Consider the following 24,493-nt stretch of genomic DNA (forward strand, 5'->3'; position numbering starts at 1 on the left):
TGTCTTGCTCACTTGCCTCGGGCTTTTCAGCCGTACCACTCTCACTTGCACTGCAGCCAAAGCGGCCTTCCACATCTTCCACCAGTCCAGTCCTGTCTTCCTCTGAAAAACAAGTCCAGGAGAGCATCCCCATGTTGGGTCAGGGATCCCCTTCCACCTTCTCTTCAGCCAGTGTCCTCTAGCAGAGGTCCGTGGTCTTCAAAGTGCCCATTGATTACCAGGGCCTAAAACTGTGTCTGTGCTCCACGAAACAGTAAACCCGAGCAGACCCCGGCCTGTGCTGGGCTGGGCCGTGCTCCATGTACAGCTTGGGCTTCAGGCCGTCTTGTGCTGAGTGTGTCCCTTGGGTGCAAGTTAACCTTGACTGTAAAAGAGAAGAGAGCAGGAAGCTCCCACCTGCCAGCAGCAGTCAGGCCATCTGCATGACCTGACCTCTACCCAAGACTGCAGCAACCAGTTCCCATGTGAACATCCTCTTTTGGGGGCAGTAGAAATGATGAGTAAAATAGCTTTCCTTGTAAAAAAAACCTGAAAGAGCTCACAGGAGCAACACGAGATAACACTTCAACATGTGGAATCTGCACGGCTTGCTGCACCAAGATCAGAAGCACATCCTGGGGCAAAACAAGTCTGCTGGGGGGAACCTCAAGAAGGTGGGGGGACACAGACAAGCTGGAAGATGCCCCAGGGCAATGGCCCCTCCCAGGACACCACTAAGGGGCCCTCAGCACCATTCCTGGCACAGCCAAAGAAGAGCCTGATGCTGCCAGCTGGACTGGAAGGCCCCAGCAGCCCAGCCCTGCCGGACGGCCAGGCAGCGTAGACTGGGGCAGACTCTGAGCTCTTCTTGGTGCTGCAAGGCACAGGCAACACTGTCTGCGAACATGGGAAAGCAGGACAAAATGCCAACTCCAGAAGAATATGTGCATGGGGACAGTAGTGAAAGGACCCAGAGGGGATCCCAGAAAAGACCACGTGAGCCAGAGGAACTCGCCAGTTAGCCCAGGAACCACAGACTGGATTTGGAGGTGCCAAAGAGAGGGGTAGGGTGCTGGTGGGGAACTCCCTTTCCCCATGGCTGGGGGGGTCTCACAGCTGCCTCTAGGAGCACTGTGGGGTGCAGGCTGGTGCTACAGAAATGTCCTTGTCCTTCGGTTGGTAACCGGACTGAATGGCCCGAATAGCTCTGGCTGACTGAGTGAGGGGAGGAGTCAGGCGTGTGCTGGGACTGGTCCAGGTCCCTCTGAGCCACACCAGCCAAAGCCAGTCTGCTCTGTGTGTGTGTGTGTGTCATGTCAGGGGATGGGGAAGGGGGTGCTGGGTGTAAATGTGCTGAATACGGTAGGGCTTGTGAGATTGCTGGTGCCTGAGCAGCTGATAGGCCAAGCGCATGCACATGACTTGTGTCAGAGCTTGCGAGGTCACTTGTGCCTGCTTCCCTTGTAGGCGAGCAGATCACAAGCGGAGGGATGCGTGGTGGTCAGGTCAGAGGTGTCTGAGGAGCTGATAGGCAAGAGGGAGACAAATGCCTTGGGACTGTGCTTGTGATGTCCCTGCTGGCTGAACAGCTGACTGGCCGGGACCAGGTGCACGGCCTCGACAGGGGCATGTGAGGTCACTGGAGGCCGAGTACCTCACCAGTGAGAACATGGCGATGGGTGTACCTGTACTCGTGAGGTCACTGGTGCCTGAGTGGCTGACAGGGCAGGAGCAGGCAGCTGGCATTGTACTGGTTTTGGCTGGGATAGAACTAACTTGTATTTAATGAAAGAGTGCGTGAGGACTGTTGGGCTGAGCTGCTGCCTGGGGTCACACCACGACAAACACATGTAGGGTGTTTTGAGGTCACTGTTGCCTGAGCAGCTGACAGGGCAGGAGCAGGCCCACGGCTGTGTCTGTGCTGATGAGGTCACTCACGCCTGAGCAGCTCCTCGGCCTGGAGTAGGCCCACGGCATGTGTAGGTGCTCATCATGTCCCCGCTGCCTGAGCAGCTGACAGGGCAGGGGCAGAGCCAGAGTTTGTGTCGGCGGGTTTGAGGTCATTGGTGTCTGAACGGCCGATAGGCCAGGAGCAGGCCAAGAGCAGGGGCGGATGCTGTGACATCGCCGGGGGCTGAGTAGCAGACAGGCCAGGAGCAGCCCCTGGCTGTGTGTGAGCTTGTGATGTTGCTGGTGCCTGAGCAGCTGACAGGCCAGGATCTGGCCCATCGCTTGTGTGGGTGCTTCCGATGTCACCAAAGGATCTTTAGAGCGTGCCCAGATGTGGCTTTTTGGAAGAACCATGGCCAGCAGAAGTCCCTACGCCGCACACGCGTGTGACAGCGTGACGCACGCGCACCCAGCAGTGGCGGCAGGAGGGTGTGAGGTCACTGTCAGTGTGACTCCTGGGCACACAGTGGTGGCCACAGGAGGGTGTGAGGTCCCGTCACCGATGCCCCCCGTGGCCGTGGGGCTGAGCGCAGAGCGGCCGTGTGCCTCAGAGGGGCGTCGCAGGGGCAGGAGCTGCCCGGCCCCGTGTCTGCGAGGCCGAAGGAGCAGCCCCTGCAGCCCTGGCTGGAGCTGTCCCCGTGGGGTGGCTCGGGGGCACCGCAGGGATGTGCCTGGGCTCGGCGCCAGGAGGAAACCACAGACTTCCTGCCCGGGCTCTGCGGGGGGAGCGCAGGGAGCGCGGCGAGCTCACGTGGGCTGTGGTTTGTGCACCTGCAGGCTGCGGCTCCCGAGCCACCCGTGGGGAATAACGGCCCCTCGGTGACATGCCGAGAGTCAGGGATATGTCTGAGCTGTGTGTCTGCTGCCGGGACAGGGACAGGGCCCAGCTCCAGCTCCAGCTCACTGGCAGGGCCCTTCCCTGGGGCTCTGCAGGGAGGGGCGGGTGAGCCAGCGCTCCGGGGATGGGCTCTGGCCTGGGCTAAGGCCCTTTCCCAGCTGCTGCTCCCAGCACAGAGGGGTCTGAAGCAGGGGCAGGGGCTGGTTCCTTCCCGTCCTGACACAGCCCCCGGGGCAGTCCCAGCCCTGCGGTTCCCATGGCAGGGGCATGGCTGGACACGCGCACCTTGGGCTCCTGGATGTGCCCAGTGTAGGAGATGCTCAGCGCTCCTGGTCCACACAGCAGGCTTCAAGGCATGAAAAACCCATTTCCCCCACTACAACTGACCCTGTCCTGTGACGCCCCACCGCCACCGTGACGTGACACCTGCAGCGGAGCCATCCCTCATATATGGTCATGAATGGCACTGGAGAAGTTCATTGGAGGGCTGGGCTGTGTCGGAGGGGAGATCGCTCCCGATAATGTCTAAAAAGGGGCTGCTGCTGTGATTGGCTCCTCCTGTAGCTGGGCTGGCAGTGCAGAGAGATATTGCCCTCCCGTCGTCATTGTCCCCACGAGTCCCCAGGAGCTGTGGCAGGGAGCGTGGCGCAGCAGGGACGTGCGGGCGGGGCAGGAGGCTCAGGATGGGCAGAGAGGGACTCCTGTCCCCTCAGGTGCTGTGGCTGCTCCTCTGGGTACAGCTGTGCAGGGGTAAGTGCCATCTCCCTTGTCCCACAGCCCAGGGCCAGCGGGTACCAGCGTGGTCATCGGGATCTGTCGGGGAATGGGGACTCTTTGCAGGCGCTACTGAGATGAGGGGCGAATGTGCTCAGTCCCTGGGCCCTGTGCCCACCTGGGTGGGAGAGAGCATCATCTCCTTCTCCAGGCTTCTGCTGCTTAGGGCAGCCTGTGCCTGCCTGGATTCACAGACACCCTGTCCTGGGGTTCCTTTTGGGACCCCCTGTTCCCTGTCACTGAGCCTCTGGAGCCGGTGGTGGCCTAGTGGGTGATGGCAGCCCCCAGAGATCCCCCAGGGCACAGCCAATCTCTCGGGTGCCCCGAAGGGTTTGTGTGCTGCTCCCTGCCCCCTTGTTCCAGGGGAGCCCTGACCCCACAGGGACAGTTTGTACCCCACTGAGAGAAGGGGACTGGGGCATCTACCATAGAGGGACATCCTGCCTGGGGGGCCCGGCCCAGTGCAGGGACTGGGCTGACACCGGGGGTGAGGAGGGGATGTGGGTGCAGGGACCTTCCGGATCCTCTCAGTGGGAACAGGGAAAGCCCTGGGCATGGCGGTGGGTTTGGATGGTGCTGGGGCAGGCAGTTTGCATGGGAAGCTGCAGGCCTGGGCACATGGGGCTGTTCAGGGGGTGCTGGGGAGGAGCAGGGGCCCAGTGCAGGGCTGGGGACTGTGCGGGTGGCCATGGGCAGGAGGGAGGTAGCCACTGGGCTGTGAAAAGATGCCCTGTGTGGTGGGATGGCAAATGACCCATCAGGGCTGGAGCTGTCACCCCCAGCCTTGCACAGCCCATGAGGAGAGAAGGGACCCCTGCAGTGCCCTGGGGACAGCCTGGGGGTGAGTGGGCTCCCACCCTGGTACCTCTGACACTACCCGGGCTGGGGCTTCCCTCAGACCCGCAGTGCTGGGGCTTGGTGCTCTCCTGACCCATCTCATGTCGGTGTTTGCAGGAGCTGTGGAGGTGAGGCTGGCGGATGGCGGCAGTCGCTGTGCTGGGAGAGTGGAGGTGAAACACCAGGGCCAGTGGGGGACCGTGTGTGGTGACTACTGGAGCATGAATGATGCAGCAGTGGTTTGTAAGCAGCTGGGCTGTGGGTCTGCTGTTGGAGCTCCTCAGTACGGACACTTTGGGCCAGGTTCTGGCCCAATTTGGATGGACGACGTTGGTTGTAATGGCACCGAATCTGCCCTGTCTGACTGCACACACAGCGGATGGGGTGAACATGACTGTGATCATCGTTTGGATGCTGGAGTGATGTGTTCAGGTAACGGACAACTATTCTCCATCTCGGTTTGGGATTGTGGAAGGAACCTGGCAGTACCCTCAGGGATCAGCCGTCAGGCACCAGAGCAGTGCCCAATGTGGCTGGTCACACTGCTGAGCTGGCACTGTCATCACTGGTGCCCCAGTCCCTGGGGAAAGGCCAGTGGGACCCTGCCCAGGGTTGCCCTTACGGTGCCTGGCCCCTGAGGTGCCGCAGATGAACCCTCCATCCCTGTCCTGCCCTGTCTGTCGATTCCCATCTCTCTCCTCCTGTTCACCCAGGACCTGTCTGTCAGTGCTGAGGGCCACGTGCCCCCGTGCCAGAGGCACCACAAGTGACTCCTGTGGCCACCCACAGTCCTGGCCGAGGGCATGAGATGGATAGCTGCTGTTGGGTTGTGCCCCCTGGCAGTCACGAGTCCCTTCGCGGTGGAAAAGGGGTTACATGGAGAGGAGAAGCGCTGGGCTTGGTCAGAAGAGCAGGGTGGCACGTGGCTCCTCGTTCCTCTCCCAGGTCACCCCATGAGAGCCGGAGCATGGGGACATGGCCCCGCCAGGCAGTGCTGACCTGCTGCCCAGCCTCTCCTGCCTGCCCCAGCCCCTGGCTGCTCGGTGCCACGGGGGATTTGTCAGCACTTGCTGTCTCTGCTCTGTGCCTGCCCTTGCACCGGGAGCTCGTGTAAGCCCAGGGCTGCTCTTCTCTCCACTCTCCGGCCTTCTGCCCGGCCACGGGCAGGGACGTGCATGCCCAGCAGTGCACTCTGGCCGTGGCTGAGAACCTCTTTCCTGGGTAGGCACCTGAGCAGGGTGGTGGCACAGCCAGAAAAGGCAGGTACAGACTCACTGTACTTCTGCCCTGTGACATGTCTCATTTCCCAGCAGCGCCCCAACAGCCTGAAACCCTGTGGGAATGGGATTCTCTTCTCATATCAGCCAGGGGTTCCTCACACCTGGCCCTGAGCCCAGTGGGGCAGAACAAGCTGCAGCAGCCAACAGCGCCTGGGCCCATTTCCCTGAACCCCAAGTGCTCTGGGTGTGACAGTGCCCAGGGACCAGAACTGGGCAGCCCAAGGTCTCTGGGGCAGCAGCACTTTGTCTGAGAGATTCCTGTGGCTGTGGCTGTGGGGAGAGAAGCAAGCCCACGAGTGCTGTGCTGATTTCTGAGGAGCAGCAGGGTGGGGGCTGATGTGTTTGTGCCATCAGCACCCCCTGAGAGCAGCTGGGGATGTCGTAGGGATTTTTGTCTGTGGCCACCTGGGAGATCGGTCAGGGAATTGCCAGAGGACTGTGGGAACTCTCAGGGGTCTTTGGCTGCTCCAGAATCTCTGCAGCTGCTCTGAGGGGACAGCCCCTCCTGAGGACGTAGAGGGACCCTTGATGAGGACCTTTGGAAAACTGTCTGTGACTCACACTTCGGTCCCAAAGGCACCCACATGGTTTGCAGGGTCTGCTGTGGGTCTGTGCCAGACACAGCCCCGAGTGCTGTGATGGAGCAGTGGAGGGGTGCAAGGGGGCCGGGATGTGTTTGTGTCACCAACACTCCCCCAGCAGTTTCCTCTGGGCTGTGCAATGGGAGAATTGGTCACGGCTTGCTTGGAGGGGATGTGGGATGTGGGCATGTAACTGCCAGAGGGCTCTGGGAACTCCCAGCTCTTTTGGTTTTTTTCCAGAATTTGTCTGTCTGGTGGAGGGGAAGAGCCGCTGCTCAGGCCGTGTGCAGATCCGTGACGGGGACCAGTGGAAAACTGTCTGTGATTCCCACTTTGGTGCCAAAGCTGCGGACGTGCTCTGCAGGGAGCTGCAGTGCGGCGCAGCCCTGCCTGTCCCTGGAGGAAGTCCCTTTGGAGAAGGGGCGGGTCCCGCCTGGGATGGAGAGCTGCAGTGTGTGGGGAATGAATCCCTCCTGGCCTCCTGCCCCAGGGGGTCCCGCGGGGACCAGCCCTGCAGCCCCGCAAACAGCGCTGCTGTCAGCTGCACACGTAAGGGCTCAGGGAGGGTGTTGAACGCTGGGGCTGTGCCGGGGGCAGGGAAGCAGGGCAGGGGCTGTGCGGGCCTTGGCATGAGACCAGGAGGGGTGACCTTGTCTTCTGCAGTCTCAGTTATGCAGGAAAAGAGACAGGAGCCAATGTCCCACTTGTGTTCTCTGCTCAGGAGTTTGGTGCAGGGCTGCAGAAAGGGTCAGGATGGGGACAGAGGGACTGTGTGCCCGTAGTGACTGTAGCCGCTCCTCTGGGTGCAGCTGTGCAGGGGTCAATGCCGGCTGTCCTGTCACAATGTCCTGGGGCCAAGGAGCCCCACAGGGATCCCTCTGGAAATGGGGCTTCTTCCCGAGTGTCAATGTGACAAGGGGGACGGTGAACAGGTTCATTGAGCCTGTGCGGCTCTGAAGGGGAGAAGGGCTTTTCTGTTTGCAGGGCTCCCACGGTTGTGGCCGTTAGTGCCTGGGTGTGTCCATGGATTTGCCACCCTTGGGCACCCTTCCTGGAGCCCGGGCTCTGCCAGCTCTGTTCCTTATGAGCGGGTGGTGGCTAAACTGGTGGCTCTTTGCTCTGTGACCCCAGAGGCACAGCCAGCCTCAGGGGTACCTGGGAAGGGGTGTGGGCTGTTCACCCTTGCCCTGGAGTCAGGGTGAGACCCAGCCTGAGCAGGGGGAGGTTGTGGAGGCAAGGGAAGTGGGGCTTCCCCCAAGGGAACCTGGACAGGGCTTCCCCCAGACCCCCAGCGCTGGGGCTCAGCGCTGTCCTGACTGTTCCTGTGTCAGTGTTTGAAGGTGCTGTGGAGGTGAGGCTGGCGGATGGCGGCAGTCGCTGTGCTGGGAGAGTGGAGGTGAAACAACAGGGCAAGTGGGGAACAGTGTGTGGTGACTCTTGGGACATGAATGATGCAGCAGTGGTTTGTAAGCAGCTGGGCTGTGGGTCTGCTGTTGGAGCTCCTCAGTACGGACACTTTGGGCCAGGAACTGGCCCCATTTGGATGGATGATGTTGACTGTAATGGCACCGAATCTGCCCTGTCTGACTGCACACACGATGGATGGGGTGAAAATGACTGTGATCATACTCATGATGCTGGAGTGATCTGTTCAGGTAAGGGGACACGTTATTTTTCATCTCTGGGGGTGGGATTGTGGAAGGAACCTGGCAGTGCCCTCAGGGATCAACCGTCAGGCACCAGAGCAGTGCCCAATGTGGCTGGTCACACTGCTGAGCTGGCACTGTCATCACTGGTGCCCCAGTCCCTGGGGAAAGGCCAGTGGGACCCTGCCCAGGGTTGCCCTTACGGTGCCTGGCCCCTGAGGTGCCGCAGATGAACCCTCCATCCCTGTCCTGCCCTGTCTGTCGATTCCCATCTCTCTCCTCCTGTTCACCCAGGACCTGTCTGTCAGTGCTGAGGGCCACGTGCCCCCGTGCCAGAGGCACCACAAGTGACTCCTGTGGCCACCCACAGTCCTGGCCGAGGGCATGAGATGGATAGCTGCTGTTGGGTTGTGCCCCCTGGCAGTCACGAGTCCCTTCGCGGTGGAAAAGGGGTTACATGGAGAGGAGAAGCGCTGGGCTTGGTCAGAAGAGCAGGGTGGCACGTGGCTCCTCGTTCCTCTCCCAGGTCACCCCATGAGAGCCGGAGCATGGGGACATGGCCCCGCCAGGCAGTGCTGACCTGCTGCCCAGCCTCTCCTGCCTGCCCCGGCCCCTGGCTGCTCGGTGCCACGGGGGATTTGTCAGCACTTGCTGTCTCTGCTCTGTGCCTGCCCTTGCACCGGGAGCTCGTGTAAGCCCAGGGCTGCTCTTCTCTCCACTCTCCGGCCTTCTGCCCGGCCACGGGCAGGGACGTGCATGCCCAGCAGTGCACTCTGGCCGTGGCTGAGAACCTCTTTCCTGGGTAGGCGCCTGAGCAGGGTGGTGGCACAGTCACCGATTGCAAGTACAGCCTCACTGTAATTTAGACCTGTGATTTGTCCCGTCCCTCAGCAGCGCCCCAACAGCACAAGACCCATGTGGCAATGGGTTCTGTTTCTCATGTCACCAAGGGGTTCCTCATGCATCTCCCTGAGCTCAGTGGACTAGATCAAGCTGCAAAATGCAACACCCCAGGGCCCATTTCCCTGAACCCCAAGTGCTCTGGGTGTGACAGTGCCCAGGGACCAGAACTGGGCAGCCCAAGGTCTCTGGGGCAGCAGCACTTTGAGAGATTCCTGTGGCTGTGGCTGTGGGGAGAGAAGCAAGCCCACGAGTGCTGTGCTGATTTCTGAGGAGCAGCAGGGTGGGGGCTGATGTGTTTGTGCCATCAGCACCCCCTGAGAGCAGCTGGGGATGTCGTGGGGATTTTTGTCTGTGGCCACCTGGGAGATCGGTCAGGGAATTGCCAGAGGGCTGTGGGAACTCTCAGGGGTCTTTGGCTGCTCCAGAATCTCTGCAGCTGCTCTGAGGGGACAGCCCCTCCTGAGGACGTAGAGGGACCCTTGATGAGGACCTTTGGAAAACTGTCTGTGACTCACACTTTGGTCCCAAAGGCACCCACATGGTTTGCAGGGTCTGCTGTGGGTCTGTCCCAGACACAGCCCCGAGTGCTGTGATGGAGCAGTGGAGGGGTGCAAGGGGGCCGGGATGTGTTTGTGTCACCAACACTCCCCCAGCAGCTTCCTCTGGGCTGTGCAATGGGAGAATTGGTCACGGCTTGCTTGGAGGGGATGTGGGATGTGGGCATGTAACTGCCAGAGGGCTCTGGGAACTCCCAGCTCTTTTGGGTTTTTTCCAGAATTTGTCCGTCTGGTGGAGGGGAAGAGCCGCTGCTCAGGCCGTGTGCAGATCCGTGACGGGGACCAGTGGAAAACTGTCTGTGATTCCCACTTTGGTGCCAAAGCTGCGGACGTGCTCTGCAGGGAGCTGCAGTGCGGCGCAGCCCTGCCTGTCCCTGGAGGAAGTCCCTTTGGAGAAGGGGCGGGTCCCGCCTGGGATGGAGAGCTGCAGTGTGTGGGGAATGAATCCCTCCTGGCCTCCTGCCCCAGGGGGTCCCGCGGGGACCAGCCCTGCAGCCCCGCAAGCAGCGCTGCTGTCAGCTGCACACGTAAGGGCTCAGGGAGGGTGTTGAACGCTGGGGCTGTGCCGGGGGTTGGGCACCAGAGCAAGGACCGCGCTGGGCCGGGTGTGAGGACAGGAGGGGTGGGTGGGGTTGTCTGCAGCAGGAAAATAGTGCAGAAGGAGCACAAGGGCATGTTGTCCCTCTGGCCTCTCCGGCAGCTGCTGAGGGTCCCAGAGCACCCATCCACCCTCTCTCCTCCTCCTCTGTCCCCAGAGTACACAGGGTTCCGGCTGGTGAACGGCAGCGCAGTGTGTGCGGGGAGAGTGGAGGTGCAGGTGCTGGGGACCTGGGGGACCCTCTGTGCCTCCCGCTGGGATCTCTCGGACGCCCACGTTCTCTGTCGTCAACTCAACTGCGGGTTTGCTGAGTCCATTCCTGGGGGAGAGCATTTTGGGAGAGAGACTGGCCCTGTCTGGAGAGACTCCTTCCACTGTGACGGGACTGAAGCCCACCTGCAGCAGTGCCCAGTGACCGCCCTGGGGGCCTCACCGTGCTCCCGAGGGAACACTGCTGCTGTCATTTGCTCAGGTGAGTGCCAGGAGAATGCTGCATTCACTCCGTTTGTCATCTGTGTGCATCACGGCCACCCAGAGCAGGGCTCCCATGGCCACACCAGGCTGACCTTCTCCGCGGAGAAGCCCTGGCTTCCCCAGGAGCCATCTGGAGGGCTTTCCCTGCTCAGAGTGAGCGCTCCGCTTTGGGAGAGCTGAGGCCTGAAGGGAGGCAGGCATCTGCCCCCAGGGCAGGGGCTGAGGCCCCAGTGCCACACCGCCAGGCCTGGGCTCCTCTGTTCTCGTACTGTGCAAGGAGCCCGGGACAGGGCCGCAGGGCTCTGCCCCATCCCTCTGGCTGCAGACACCCACATCCCATCCCGCAGAGAGCCCTGCAGAGCCTCGTCCCAGCACCCAGCAGGAGCTGCCTGGGTGCCCCCAGCAGCAGCAGACCTGGCTGTGAGGTGCAGGGAGGGCCCAGGCTTTGCCCTCGCTTCTCCTCAGCACAGGCTCCATCTTGTCCCGTTTGGTGGGGAAATCCCCCCTCGCCCCGCTCCCTGAAGGGTGCCACGCTCCCGGTGCCGCCCTTGGCCGTGGCATCTCTGCTCTCCCCAGGCTCGGCCGGCTTTGGATCCCTGCGGCTGGTGGGCGGAGGGAGCCGGTGCGACGGACGCGTGGAGATCTTCCAGGACGGGGCGTGGGGCAGAGTCCTGGATGACCAGTGGGACGTGCAGGAGGCCAGCGTGGTGTGCCGGCAGCTGCGGTGTGGGGAGGCCGGGACAGCCTACAGCCCCCCAAAGGCTGAGCGAGGGACGGGCCCCGTGGGGCTGCGAGGGGTCCGGTGCGCAGGGCACGAGGCCAGCCTGAGCCTCTGCAACACCTCCCTGCCTGAGAGCGCGCTGGCGGCAGGGGTCGCGGAGGACGTGGGAGTCGTTTGCGGGGGTGAGTGTCACTGCGCAGGCCCCCGGGTGACGTCTGTGCGGGCAGGCGGTCCCTGGCAGCAACCGGGGTTTGTACCCGCTGCAGGGAGCCGGTGGCTGCGGCTGGCGAACGGGGCCGGGCGCTGCGCGGGGAGAGTGGAGATCTACTACCAGGGCGTCTGGGGGACGGTCTGCGACGATGGCTGGGACCTGTCTGATGCCGCCGTCGTCTGCCACCAGCTGGGCTGCGGAGGGGCAGTGGAGGCAGCCGGCTCCGCTCGCTTCGGGGAAGGCTCCGGGCAGATCTGGCTGGCTGCTGTGAACTGCTCCGGGGCCGAAGCTGCTCTCTGGGACTGCCCGGCTGGGCCCTGGGGGCAGCACGACTGCGGGCACAAAGAGGATGCGGGAGTCATCTGCTCAGGTCTGTGCCGGGAGCGGTGGTGGGAGCCTGGTTCCTGGGGGGGCCAGGACGCGGGGAGAGCCGGGCATGGCTGAGGCTGTCCCTGGCTGCCTCTGAGCTCCTGCCCGAGCCCATCCTGTGGGCACCCGTGCCTGGGCACCCTCAGTCCCACTGGGGGTCCTGGGGAGCTCATTCCCTCCCGAGGGTTCTCGGGAGGGGCAGGGGTGTGTGTCCATCAGGGACTTCTCTCTGGCCCTGGGTGCAAAGGGGACGTGTTGGCCCTGCCCCTGCCTGGCTGAGGGCCTGGGGGTGCAGAGGTGTCCTGGCTCCCACACCCCAGGGCAGCCTGTTCCCCTCTGGGGCCTTTTCCTCCCAGAGTTCATGGCCCTGAGGCTGGAGAACGGCGACGGCTGCTCTGGGCTCCTGCAAGTTTTCTACAACGGGACATGGGGGAGCGTTTGCTCCAACTCGATGACTCCCGACACGGTGACGCTGGTGTGCAAGGAGCTGGGCTGTGGCGATGGAGGAACCCTGGAAAGACGCCAGCCGCCTTACAGGGAGTCTGGCCCTGCCTGGCTGGATCGTGTGCAGTGTGGGGAGAGCACCGGCTCCTTCTGGCAGTGTCCCTCCACTCCCTGGGACCCACAGTCGTGCCAAGACCCGCGAGAGGAGACCAACATCACCTGCAACGGTAACTCTGATCCTCCCGGGTACTCCCGTCAGCCCAGCTCCTGCTCCCCACTGGCCACGGCCAGGCACAGAGAAAGAGCTGGGAGGGGCTTTTCCTTTCCGTGTCAGACCCTTCTGCTGCCAGTGGCACAAACACGGCCACAGCCACACCCGTCCAGCAGCAGTTGCCACCCAGGCTGCCGGCAGCGCCTGGGGGAGGCAGAGGCATCTCCAGGTGAGGTCTCAGAAGAGACCAGACAGGTTTCAGAAGAGCCTCCCCTCCATAGACAAGCTACTGCTGCGCTGCGAACCAGGGAGCTCTTGGGGCTGAGCACTCGGGGTCCCCCCACGGTCCCGTGCGTGTCCCCTGGACGACCGCAGCTCAGTTCTGCCATGACCGAGATGGTACAGGGAGGCCCGAGCAGAGCTCAGCCCCGCTCTCGTCTGCATGGTCCCCCAAACCAGCCCCCTCACCGCAGTGTTTCCTTCTTCAGGGGGACGCCCAGAAATGCCCCTGGCCCCGTTGGCCCCGTGCCCCAACTCCTCGAGCTGCACCGGTAAGGAGTTGCCCCTCTGTGTCTGGCAGGGCTCTGCCTGCTGCCCTGGTGCCATGGGAGGTCTCTGCCTTCTGCAGGCAGGGAGAAGATTCGTGCCGTGGGCGGTGAGGACGGGTGCTCGGGCAGAGTGGAGGTCTGGCACCGTGGCTCCTGGGGGACGGTGTGTGACGACTCCTGGGACATGCGGGATGCCGAGGTGGCGTGCAGGCAGCTGGGCTGTGGCCCTGCGGAGTCTGCCCTGCGTGAGGCTGCCTTTGGGATGGGGACGGGCCCCATCTGGCTGGAGCGGGTGGAGTGCCGGGGGACGGAGCCGTCCCTGCAGGACTGCTGTGCCCGGCCTGGGGACGGCGGTGCTTGCCGGCATAAGGAAGATGCTGCCGTGCGCTGCTCAGGTGAGTGGCAGGGCTGGGACCCCTTGGTCGGGCACTGGCAGGGAGCTGGGGAAGACCTTTAGTCCATGAGGTCCTGACATGGCCCCGACCTCCCAAGAGCAAGAATGTTCCTGCAGAGTGCAGGAGGCTGGTGCCAGGCAGGGAGCAGCCTCGGTTGAACTGGATGTGCTCTGGCCACTGCCCATGGGGCCCTGCAGCCCCAGGGCTATCCCCTGGGCTGCCTGTGCCATCCTGCCTGCCTCCCCGAGCAGGGGCGCTGGGCCCTGGCCTGGCCTCCCTTTTGGGCACTACAGGAGGGGCAATGTGGGTTGGATGTGTCAGGGCCACCTACAGACACCCCCATGGTGTGCTGGGAGGAGGCTCCCCGCTCTCCGCACACCCACTGTCTCAGCCCCGCTCTCCTTTTCCTCCTCTGCAGCGACACCCAGGATGGCAACATCCCCTCCCCAAGCAGGTAAGTTGCCTTTCCCCTCAGGCTGGGTAACCCCGGGGCCAGGCTGTGACTCACAGATGGATGGAAGGGGCTCCTTGCTGGGCTGTGAAACTCTCTGGAGGAGGCACTGGGGTGATGGGAGGGTGTGAGGGAGAGTTTTCATTTTGTCAGCAGGGTGGAAGCTTCCCCACACTCACTCCTGGAGCCCCCCAGCTAATCCTGCCTTGTGTGATGGGGTCAGGACTGGTTCTGCGTCCACCTCTCCCACGTCTTGTACTTCTCCCATGTTCTCTCCCCTGCAGTTGCCACCCGAGGCCGTCAGAGCAGCAGCGGGAGTGTCTCAGTGCCCGTCATCATCTGCATCATCCTGGGGGCCCTTCTCTGCCTGCTCCTGGCCCTCCTGGCTGGGCAAGTGCTGAGCGCCAGGGCTGGGCGCAGAGGTGGGTCCTTCCCCAGAGGTCCCAGGGGGAGATACCTCCTGGAAGGGCTGTGGGGCGCTGTGGGGCGTGTCAGCGAGGGGCACAAGCAGAGTGGGGGATGAGACTGTGTGCTGCCACCTTCTCATGTCCTGCCCCACTGAGTGCCTGTCCGTGGCCACCAGCTGCAAGGGCTGGAGAGAGCCCAGAGGTGGGGGGAGCTAGCGATGGGGCGAGGAGAGAAGTGGCAGAGCGGGGACGGCCAAGGCTGGCAGTGCTCTAGGTACTGCTGGAGGGGGCTCTGGGGCAAGGGAGGTGCGAGGAGGAGTGCGGGGCAGCAGGGCCCATCACCACGGTGTCAGGCCCAAGCCTGTCCCTCTGCCCAGGCCTGCCCACCCCCAGGACAGGGCCCCACTATGGACCCGTGGGGCAGACAGGGGCAAGCTCCGGGTGCAGAGGACATGTGGGAGCTGCTCCAGGGTGAGGTAAGGGGGACATGACCCAGGGCCAGAGGGACACGAGCGCTGTCTTCAAAGGGATGGTGCGAGGGCGACGCAGCCCCAGAGGATCTCCACAGCGATGTTGCCCTCACGGGGGATGTGGCAGCCGTGCCTGGGCAGCACCGTGGGGCTGTGCTGTCAGAGCAGTCCTGGGCTGGCCCAAGGCACTGGTTTGGGGGAGCACAGTGAGATCCCACTGCCCCTCTGCCTGTCCCTGTGCCAGCCCTGCTTCTGTCCCCAGGCTCCAGGAGAGCTCAGGAGCCCTTCCTCGAGGCCGTGTATGAGGAGATTGGCTACAGCCCAGCTTTGGAGAAGCAGGCCACGTTTGGTCACTCAGGTGGGTGTGGGTCCTCCCTGGAGGCACATCTGCAGGACCCTTTCTGCTGGCCCCAACCCAGAGCTGATCCCCTGAAGCCCCCCAGTCCATGGTCCCTCTGGTGCTTGGTCCGTGGGGTCTGTGGGGAGAGCATCCAGGTCCTGGGCCCAAGAGAGAAGCTTTCTCCCAGTCAGATCAGACTGTCCCAGCCGGACAGCCCCTCTCTTCCTGCCCCTGCACCCCATGTGGCACCTGAGGAGTGAGGGCAGGGGCTGGCCTGGGGCAGCTCTGCAGCACCTTTGAGTCAGGGTTTGGCAGGAAGGGGTTGATCTCCCTGCAGAGATGTGATGGACAGAGGAGTCACTGACTGTCACCATTGGGGATGGGGAGGACATGGGCATCTCCTGTGGTGCTGCCAAGCCCAGTGTCTCAGTCCTGGGTCCCTGCGCATCCTCCCACCCTCTGCTCTGCAAGACGTCTCTTCTCTCTGTCACCAGCTCCCCTCTCCTTTCAGATGTCCTTGTCCTGCCCAGAGATCACCCAGCAGATGGCTACGATGACGCCCGAGAGGTTTCTGATCTGGGGGAGGATGCTGTGCCTGGGCAGGGAGAGTGGGAAATGCCCAGGATGCCGGAGGAGGGAGCAGGCCCCAGGGATGCACCCAGAGGTGAGAGGGAAAGACAGCGCTGGCTGTTCCTAGGGTGCCATCCCTGCTGCCCCCCATGTCACTACTGTACTGAGGCCCAAACCTCCTGGGAAGGCAGAACCTGCCTGGGAGTTTTCCTTGAAAGGCCTGGAGGTGGGAGAAGGAGCTGAATGTGGTGAGGAGCAGGGAGGGTGGTGGGGTACAGACGCCAAGGGTGAACTGAAACGTCCAGCTTTGCTGCTTGCAGGGGTCACCCCCCGCTCCCGGAGAAGTGCCGAGGTCCCTGGAGCTGAAGGAGACACCTCGTCCCTGTCCCCGGGGAGCATGGGCTATGATGATGCTGAAGAGGTGTCTGTGGCACATCCCCATGAGGACCCAACGCCTGTGACACTGTGGCTTGGTGCACAACAGTCCCTGAGCCCCCGGCCAGGAGAGCCCATCCCTGCCCTGCAGCTGGGTGCAGGCGGGAGGGAGGAGAGGTCTGTGCAGCTGGGAGAGCCGTGAGCACCAGGGAACCGACTCCCTTGGCCCACGGGCAGCAGAAATCAGCGGGTGTTTCCTCTGGTTTTATTCCCATTTTTATGCTGGGCCTCCTTATTTGTTCTCATTAAAAGTCTGTGGGGGCTTTGACCCAGGGCTGTCCTTGCCTGCCAGGTGTCAGGGCATTTCCTGAGGCTGGTCGGGGGAGCAGAGAACAAAGACTCAGTGGTAGGGAAGGGCCGTGTCTCAGGACAGAGGTTTGTGGTCCCTGGGGAATACTCTTAGTGACAGAAATATTTCCATCCCGCTGGCCACAGGCAGTTCCTAGTCAAAATGTCTCTCTGATCGTTCCCGTGATGTACCCCGGTGGGAGCACCCGTCTCCTCACCCGCGGGTTCCGGCTGCTCTTTCCCCCAGGCCTGACTCAGCCACAGGGATCCCGCAGTGCAGAGGCCATGACAGAGCTGCCATGTCAGGGGAAGCCCTGGGCTCTGGCTCATAGAAGTGAGCCTAAGGTGACCACAGGGCCCGGAGCGCCCCAGCCTGACCAGGGGAGATGGTAACATGCAGATAGTTCCCTTGGTGCTCAGGGCAGGCCCCAGCATAGAGTGCAGAGCCACTTTCTGTTCACACGGGGCTGGGACTCTGGCCGGATTCCCTGTGGGGAGCAGCCGCAGCTCTGCAGCCCTGCAGACAGCAGGATCTGGCCCTGGAGCAGAAGCGGGGAGGAGGCAGATGTTGGGAACATCCTCTGCTATTGCAGTGTTGGCCCATTCCCTGCTGGGAGCTCCTCCACCCCTGGGGTGACCCTGGGGGGAGCCGGGGGGAGCTGAGGTTCACACACCCCTCTGCCCCACACCCGGAAGCCTTCTTGCTGGCAGCCCCCATGGGAGACCAGAGCTCCCAGGGCAAGACCCCCACGGTGACGGGTGACATACATGGGCGTGGCAAACACAGCCTCCAGCCCCTGACAAACTCCCGCTGGGATAAGCTCCAGCCCCGCATCTCAGAGGAATAAGGTCTGAAAGTGAAGTAAAGAAGAAGAGGGGAGTGTTATCTTCTGGACACAGGATGGTGGGCGCCTCTGGGCAGTATGGCCTCAAGGTGCCCCAAGCGGGGACTGGGGAGAAGAGCCCAGTGCCTTTCCCGTGCCACCTCCCCGCCAGCTCTGCCCTCCCACAGGTATAATATTTCTGCCTTACTCTGGCAGCTGGTAGAGGTTTGGCTCTTCATTCCAGGCCTGGGTACGCTGGAGGGGGCAGCACCCCTGAGCAGAAGGAACCTGTTTCATGGCATTTGGGCACCGGAACACTCTGGCCCTGATGGCTGGGTCTGTTCTCTGCAGCCAAGCGGGATTGTCACTGTGCCCCAGAGCTGGGGGTGCTCCTGCAGCTCCTGAGAACCTGAGGGGAGCGCAGTGAGACCCCAACCCTCAGCACTGCAGCCCCACACCGGGCAGAGCTCAGCTGCGGAAAGCCCCCGGGAGATCAGCCTTGTTTCTGAGTTTGGGCTCACCATGCCCAGGGGCTGGGCACCCTGAAGGGAAAGTCCGTGTCTCACACCCCATTTAGTTGCCAGTGTCTTGCTGGGGGAGCAGCCGAGGCACCACCTCCTGGCTATCGCCGCCTCTGCCTGGCTGTGGACAGGCCTGTGCCTCTCCAATCCCACCCACACAGGGCGGATGGAGACACCAAACACCCCAGCAACAAGAAGTGGGCACCGGCCCCACCAGACCCCCTTGGCAGGGCCGTGCCTGACCTCAGCATCTCCAGGTTCCCTTGTTTTGCAGAGAAATCACTCTATAACTTCTGGAGTTATAACGTGGGTATGTTTATTCAGCGCCGGGCGCATGGGGGATCGCTCCACCACGAGCACGCGCGCCGTTTGCAGCTCCCGTCCGGCTGATACGTTACAGAATAGCGCATATTCATGGAACGCCTGTACATATACGTAGTGTACCCCCGCCTCCCCTCGCTCCTCATGGTAATCAGGTCTCCTCCCCTTGCGCCTGCGCCATGAGCTCTTCAAGCTCCGGTCAGGGGTCAGAAATTTCTGGGCAAGGGTCGGATAGGTGAAGTACCTCTTCTTCCTCGCTGATGAACTTTTCACCCTGTCGCTCTGCGCTGCCTCAGTTGTTCCCTGGGCCCCGGCCAAACCGCCAGGCCAGTTTGTGCTGGAATCTCGGGTGATTTGTTGCTGGAACACACAACTTCAAGGACCAGAAGAAACTTCTCTTTGGGCTAGGAGATTGCAGCCTAGCAACGTTATCAGCACCTGGTATGTCTTGTTCGAACAGTCCCATACGCCTCCCCTTGTTTTTGCGCAGGCCTTGCACCATCAATCTAAGATTGTTTAGACTCCCCGTCTCATTCCCCCCTTTTCTTCTTACTTAGTAAATTCTTTTACTACTTATTTATCTACTTCTTAATCTATTTCCCTTGTCCTATAATATGTTAGTGCTATCCTACAAATCAATCAGTTTATTGCTTAAAGCTCGGATTGTGACATAAAGCGTCATACACAGCTTGCAAGCGTTTTGTAAGTCTCCAGATCCATCCATATACAGCTACAGTAAGGATCAACAAAATTGCTACAGCTATTCATAAAGCAACCACTGGGTGAAGGGCTGTGTTTAAGGTGCCAGTAGCTGTCGGCGACCATCTGAAGAGCGTATCCCAGCAATTATGTTCCCCTTCCTGCTCAACCATCTTTAAGACCTTTTTTATCCTTTCCCCATCATGAAAGGTTGTGAGTAAAGTTTCTTGCCCTTTTTCCTTAACTTCTTCCAGTATCCGGTGCAAGTCTGGGTGTTTTAATAGGCTTTCTATATGACTGACATTTAACCCTGTGGGGACAGGAAGTACCTTTACCATGAGGCTGCTTTTCAAGAGGGAATGTGTAACCACCGGGGCAGAATAAGTGAAATCACACCCCAGGATGATGGTGAAATTACGAATACAATAATTTAGATGCTGTATCAATTTCTTCTCTTGCCCATCTATGATTATTGTGTCACACAGTGTCCTTAGACATGCACATCCCTTTCCGGTACAGACAACAACGGTCCTCAAATCTACATTGGGGCGTGCTTCAAAGTGGCAGATCTTTTGGTCAGTATCTAAGCAGGTACCCCGGGTTATTAAGGTATTACTGTCACATATAAATCCCTGTTGTTCTTTCATGATACAGGGTTTGAGATCTACTGCTTGCCATTTATTACCAGTATTCATAGCCCAGGTCTTATGTGCAAAGGGGTACAGCAGGGTCCCGTTGTAATTGACTCCGAGACTTACAATGGGGTGTATGGTGATTAATTTTGCATCACATATTGTTAACACAAAAGTCGTTACTGTACGCGTGTCAGGCCTATAGGTGAAGTTGACCATGTTCCACCATGATTGTAACTTTGTCTCTGTCTCTGGGCACTATCCCAAACTATTTTTCGAATTTCAGTGGGAAGTGCACCCTCCTCTCCTTCCCTTATTACAGATTCTGCTACTGTTTGCATCCATAACTGGGCTTGTATGCAACTTAGAGCTACAGCGACATCACCTTGTAACGCTCCCAGGGCTTCAGCAGTAAGTGTGTGCTCCTTTGTGTCGACGGATACAGCCCGGGTATCCAGAATAACACCAATATGGTTTGCCAGCTTGATCCAATTTTATTAAGCACAGAGCATCTGATATACTATTAGGGCGTGATCGCATACAGCTAAACAAGCTGTGATTGGTTCTAAGCCACTGTCCACACAATATAACTCATATTTCATTGGTACAACGCAAGAAGCACGAGCCTATGGACCTCCTACTCAGTGTTTCAACTTCACTCCATATCTCTAGGTAAGGAATTTGCTGAACAATAGCTCTCTGTGCAGTGGCAGCCAGAGAGGAACATTGAACAGTGAGTTCTTTACACAGGGGCAGCTAGCACAGAGTTACCATGTCGGTATCAAGGAGCAGGTGGCCGTTATCTTCCAAAAACTTCTCCACACCCCAACCCCCCGCTCATCCCCACTGCCGGGGCAGGATGGGGCAGCGCACACACATCAGCATCGCAGGGCCACCGCTGCCCTGTCCCTTCCCCGTGGACACAGAATTCACCTCCCCCCAGAAAACCATGCTTGCGATGGGAGATCATGGAGGTGGGGAGAGTGTCGGGATAGGAAACCATCGCGGGGCTGAGAAATCGTCCTTGAGATGGGAAACCATCCCTGGGACGGGAAGCTGTTGGGAGGGGAACCATTGTGGGGATGGGAAATCATCCCTGGAGACAGAACAGCAGGATGGGAACCGCTGGGCTGGGGAGTTGTGGGGTGAAGCAGCAAAACCTCGTAAGGCTGGCTGAAGCAGGTGCTGGTGGAATGATGGCCGTGGGGCCAGACCCCCAAAACCCTGTTTGCCCCAAAGAGACCCCGCAGCGCCCAACCCCCACGGCAGGGGCAGCAGCAGGCTCCCGCTCCTCCTCAGGCTCCTGCTCTCCAGGGAACTCCCCCGCCAGCTCTGCCCGCCCGGCTCTCACCCCGTCACCCCTCTTCGCTCCCCCTGCAGAGAGGGTCCCTATCCAGCCGCCGAGGACGTCGGAGGCGCCCGGCGGGGGCTTCACCCCCCCAGCCATGTCCCCGCCGTCCCTGCCTGAGCGCTGCCCCCTGTCACGGCGCTGCCAGTGCCCCGTGAGCCTGCCCGGGTCCCCGCTGTCACCTGCCAGCTGGCCCAGGCCGCCGCCAGGCAGGGGGTGCCCAGGGCCCTTGGAGCCCCGGGCGGGTGTGTTGCGGGTGAGTGTTTTAGATCACTTGAAGAGTCGCTGTGGAAGGTATTAGCAAAAAGTGAGTTCAACGTGATGTTATAAAAGGGTGATTTTGCAAAGTCTGGTGGCAGCATTCACTCTATTGCTTACTACCTGGAAGAAACATACAAAGGAAAATCAAGTTCAAATTTATTTAAAATTATTTACACAGAGACCAGAAACAGAAAAAGGTAAGGGAGACCTCCCGCTGAGTCACAGAGTTCACAATGGACCCCCTTGCTTTCTCAACTCCTGATGGAGCTTAGATGCAGGTAGATTCAATCTCAATCCCAGACTTGGTCAAAGGTTTCTGCCTAATGGGAGAGGTACAAAGGGTAAGGAAGAGCTCCCGCTGAGACACGAGGTTCAGAACAGATCCCCTTGCTTTCGCAACTCCTTCTCAGAGAGGAGTCCAGGTGAGGCTGGATCCAGGCTTGTGGCAACCGGGGCACGGACTCTGCACTGCAGAGCGGAAGGAAAGACCCTTTCTTATTACAATAGCACATACTTATGCACTCCCCAAAGCTCTTACTTCACAATTAGCAAATCGGCAATTGGACAGCCATCAATCCTTTCTCCTATCAGCACCAGAGCACTCTCACACGCTGTGCAGACCAATCCCCTGCTCGCTCAGGCGCTGTTCACGCGGCGGGAACTCCTCACGGGTCAGGATTTCCCACAGCTCAGGGTGGCAGCTGTCCCTCGTTTTCCCCTGACGCCTCGGCACAACTCGGCAGTTTCTGATCTTTCTCCCCAGGGCTGTTCCTCATCAAAGCCTTGCTGCTGCTCAGGGGCTGTGCAGGGCTGACAGGCCGATGTCTCCCACAGTCAGAGAGTGGAAGAAGCTGCCCAGGGAGGGGGGAGAGTCCCCATCCCCGGGTGTGTTTAAGGGCCATTTGGATGAGCTGTGGGGGGATGAGGGGCAGGGGAGAACTTTGTAGAGTCGGCCTGAGGGTTGGACTCGATGATCCCGAGGGGATTTTCCAACCTGAAGGATTCTGGGATTCTGTGACTCTAAGGCAGCGCCCAGCGGCACCGGCAGCCCCCTAGAGCCGCCCAGACACCCCCCGGCACGGGCTGTGCCTGGCCAGTCGCCCTCCCACCACCGCTGGGTCCCCACCGCTGCTGGGGCTCCCCTTCCCCGGCTGCAGGTCCTTGCCCAGGGCCCCACTTGCCCCAGAGGCCCGGGACTCTGCCCAGAAAGCCCACCCAGCGCTCCTGGCAGCCCCGAGGTCCGGCTCCCAGCCCTGGAACATCCCTCTTGCACCCGGCCAGCGTCGCTGTGCAGAGATGAGCGCCAGCCCTACCCCACGGGCCCACCACCCCCTCCCAGACAAGGTCCTGTCGGCCCCAGCACCTGAGCAGCGCCTCTGTGCCGCGGACACAGCTCTGGGGGTGCTGGCAGAGAGAAGGAGCCGGCCCCAGTGCTGCCAGCGGCCACCCGACACCACCGTGACCCTCTTTCCTCCGTCGCAGGGGGACAGCGGCGGTCCTCTCGTCTGCAAAGACAGGAGTGCTGACTACTTCTGGCTCGCTGGGGTGACCAGCTGGGGGAGAGGCTGCGCGAGAGCGAAACGGCCCGGAATCTACACCTCCACTCAGCACTACTACGAGTGGATCCTAGTACAGGTGGGGCTGCCCCCAGCAGGAACGGCTGCTCCAATGCCACGGCCAGCCTTCCCCTCAACCCCCCTTCAGAGGCCAAGGCCAACACCAACACCATCAGGCGGGTTCAGCTCCCGCCCCCTTCTACCCCAGAAGTTGGTGGAATTCTTCACTTGCTTGCAGGAGCTCCTGCAGAACCTGAGGGAAGGCCTGAGCAGCAGGAGGGAGAGGATCCAGCGCAGGCTGCAGTGCACCACGGCCACCTCCTGCAGGGGCTCTGCCTGCTGAGCCAACGGCAGCCTCAGTGCCAACGGCCTGCTCGGTCCTGCCCACGCCCCCCGACTGCACACAACCACCCATGTTTGTCTTAGCTGTTGAATGAAGCTGCCGCCTTCCACAGCTCACCACGCTTCGGTTCCACCCCGCCTCCTGGGCAAGGCCCAGCGCCTGCAAAGTGAGGCTGCAGGCAGCCAAGGGGGGCACAAAGGGGAAGAGTCACTCCGAGGGGTGACCCCGAGCCTGGTCGAGGGGAGGGGGAGGGTGTGGTGGGAGAAGGGGCCACTGGTCACAGGGCCGAGAGGTCTTGGGGACAGCGGCTGGAACACAGAGTGTCTTAGGGCAGTCGTAGGGGGGGCCACAGGGCAGGACAGAGATTTTGGGAGGGCACACTTGGGGTCTGGGGGGGCAGACTGAGGGTCTGGAGGGGGCACAGGGCAGGACAGGGGCTCTGGGAAAGCACGTTGGGGGTCTAGGGGGCCACAGGGCAGGACAGGGGCTCGGGGGGGGCAGATTGGGGACTTGGGGCAGGGCGGGGGGGCTCAAGGGGAGGGGGGGGCAGGGGCTGTAGGTCAGACCCCCCTATAACCCCCCTTCTCCTCCCCACCCCACCACGGGGCGAACAGAGCCCACCGTGGGTCTTGCAAGGGCTCAAACCAGGGAATTTCTGATGAAGTCTGAACTGCGAGGCAGGAAGGTTTTGCTCGTGTTTGTTCCCCAGCGACTCCTCAGCGGTTTTCCCTCGGCCTCTTGGTCTGCGTGGACAAAAGTAAAACGCTCCCCATACACCTCACCGGTAGCAGCCTTCGGTGGGTGCTTGGGCAACCGAGCTAAGGGCAACTCGAAGACAAGGGCCCGGAGATACCGTCTAGGGAGGGTGATCTCGCCCATGCAGGCGGACGACACCTGGACCTTCCTCACGGCTCCTGCTCCACAAAGAGCCGACCCCGCGAAGAAGAGCCCGTACTCCTGCCCTCGGCCACCGAGGCCCCTCACTCTCTTGTCACTGGGCATGCTGGGGCTGTGCAAAGGAATCCCGGGAAGTCGTGATCATAAAACACCCCTTTCCAGGAAATTCACGCCTGTGTATGATTGGCGGGTGTGTAAACTGATGGCCCCCGCTAGTTCGGGGGAGCCCTTATGGTGGAGAAAGCCCAGGGCGACCCCAGCGCTGCTGATCAGGAATTCCCGCCGAGCAGTGCCTTTGGATTCCGACTGGTGAGGGAGTTTCTTGGTTTCAGTCCGGACCCCCCTGCTGTGGGTCCCGCTTGTCACCCCCCCCGGCTGTGGGGCAGAGGCCCCCTCCCGCCGGGGGTGTGGAGGGGAGGAGCGGCTGGAGGATTTGGGGCTGGGGGCCTACACCCCCGTGGGGCTGGTGCAAAACTTCCTCCAGCCCCTGCGCCTCCACGTGGGGCCGCCCTGGTGGGGGCCATGGCCCTCGGTGACCCGGGGCTGGGGGTCTCTGTGGGCTGGGGGGGACCTGGGGGGGTCTCTGCGGGGCCGGGAAACGTCCCCGTGGGGGTTTGTGGGGGGATTTGCGGGCGCTGCCTCGGGGCAGGTGTGGGGGGGTCCCTGGGGGCTGCCCCTGACCCCCCCGCCGCCCCCCAGGGACGCCGGGCCCCGCCTGGCCCCGCTGCCGCTGCCGGCCCGCGCCCCCCGTGCTCGCCGGGACGTCACGGCCCCGGTGACCCCCGGGAAGGGCGGGGAAGGGAAAGGCGAGGGG

At 61.4% G+C, this 24,493-nt stretch overlaps 2 protein-coding genes across 2 annotated transcripts in view; one reads left to right on the forward strand and one right to left on the reverse strand.

Annotated features, from left to right (window-relative positions):
* Window positions 1–24,493, reverse strand: part of LOC141972468 (scavenger receptor cysteine-rich type 1 protein M130-like) — a 222,590-nt gene that overhangs the window by 49,900 nt on the left and 148,197 nt on the right. The gene's annotated exons all lie outside the window — the stretch shown is intronic.
* LOC141972427 (scavenger receptor cysteine-rich type 1 protein M130-like) lies at window positions 885–16,131 on the forward strand. Its single transcript, XM_074930296.1, is given in 19 exon segments — window positions 885–975; window positions 1,569–1,672; window positions 3,905–4,179; window positions 4,181–4,334; window positions 4,336–4,810; window positions 6,480–6,788; window positions 7,571–7,894; window positions 9,564–9,872; window positions 10,101–10,415; window positions 10,994–11,320; window positions 11,405–11,719; window positions 12,075–12,389; window positions 12,862–12,924; window positions 13,002–13,316; window positions 13,735–13,770; window positions 14,052–14,189; window positions 14,907–15,002; window positions 15,496–15,648; window positions 15,875–16,131. Coding segments are annotated over 19 exon segments (4,371 nt in total).

Source organism: Athene noctua, chromosome 33 (genome assembly GCF_965140245.1).
Source record: "Athene noctua chromosome 33, bAthNoc1.hap1.1, whole genome shotgun sequence".
In the NCBI taxonomy this organism is placed as follows: domain Eukaryota; kingdom Metazoa; phylum Chordata; class Aves; order Strigiformes; family Strigidae; genus Athene; species Athene noctua.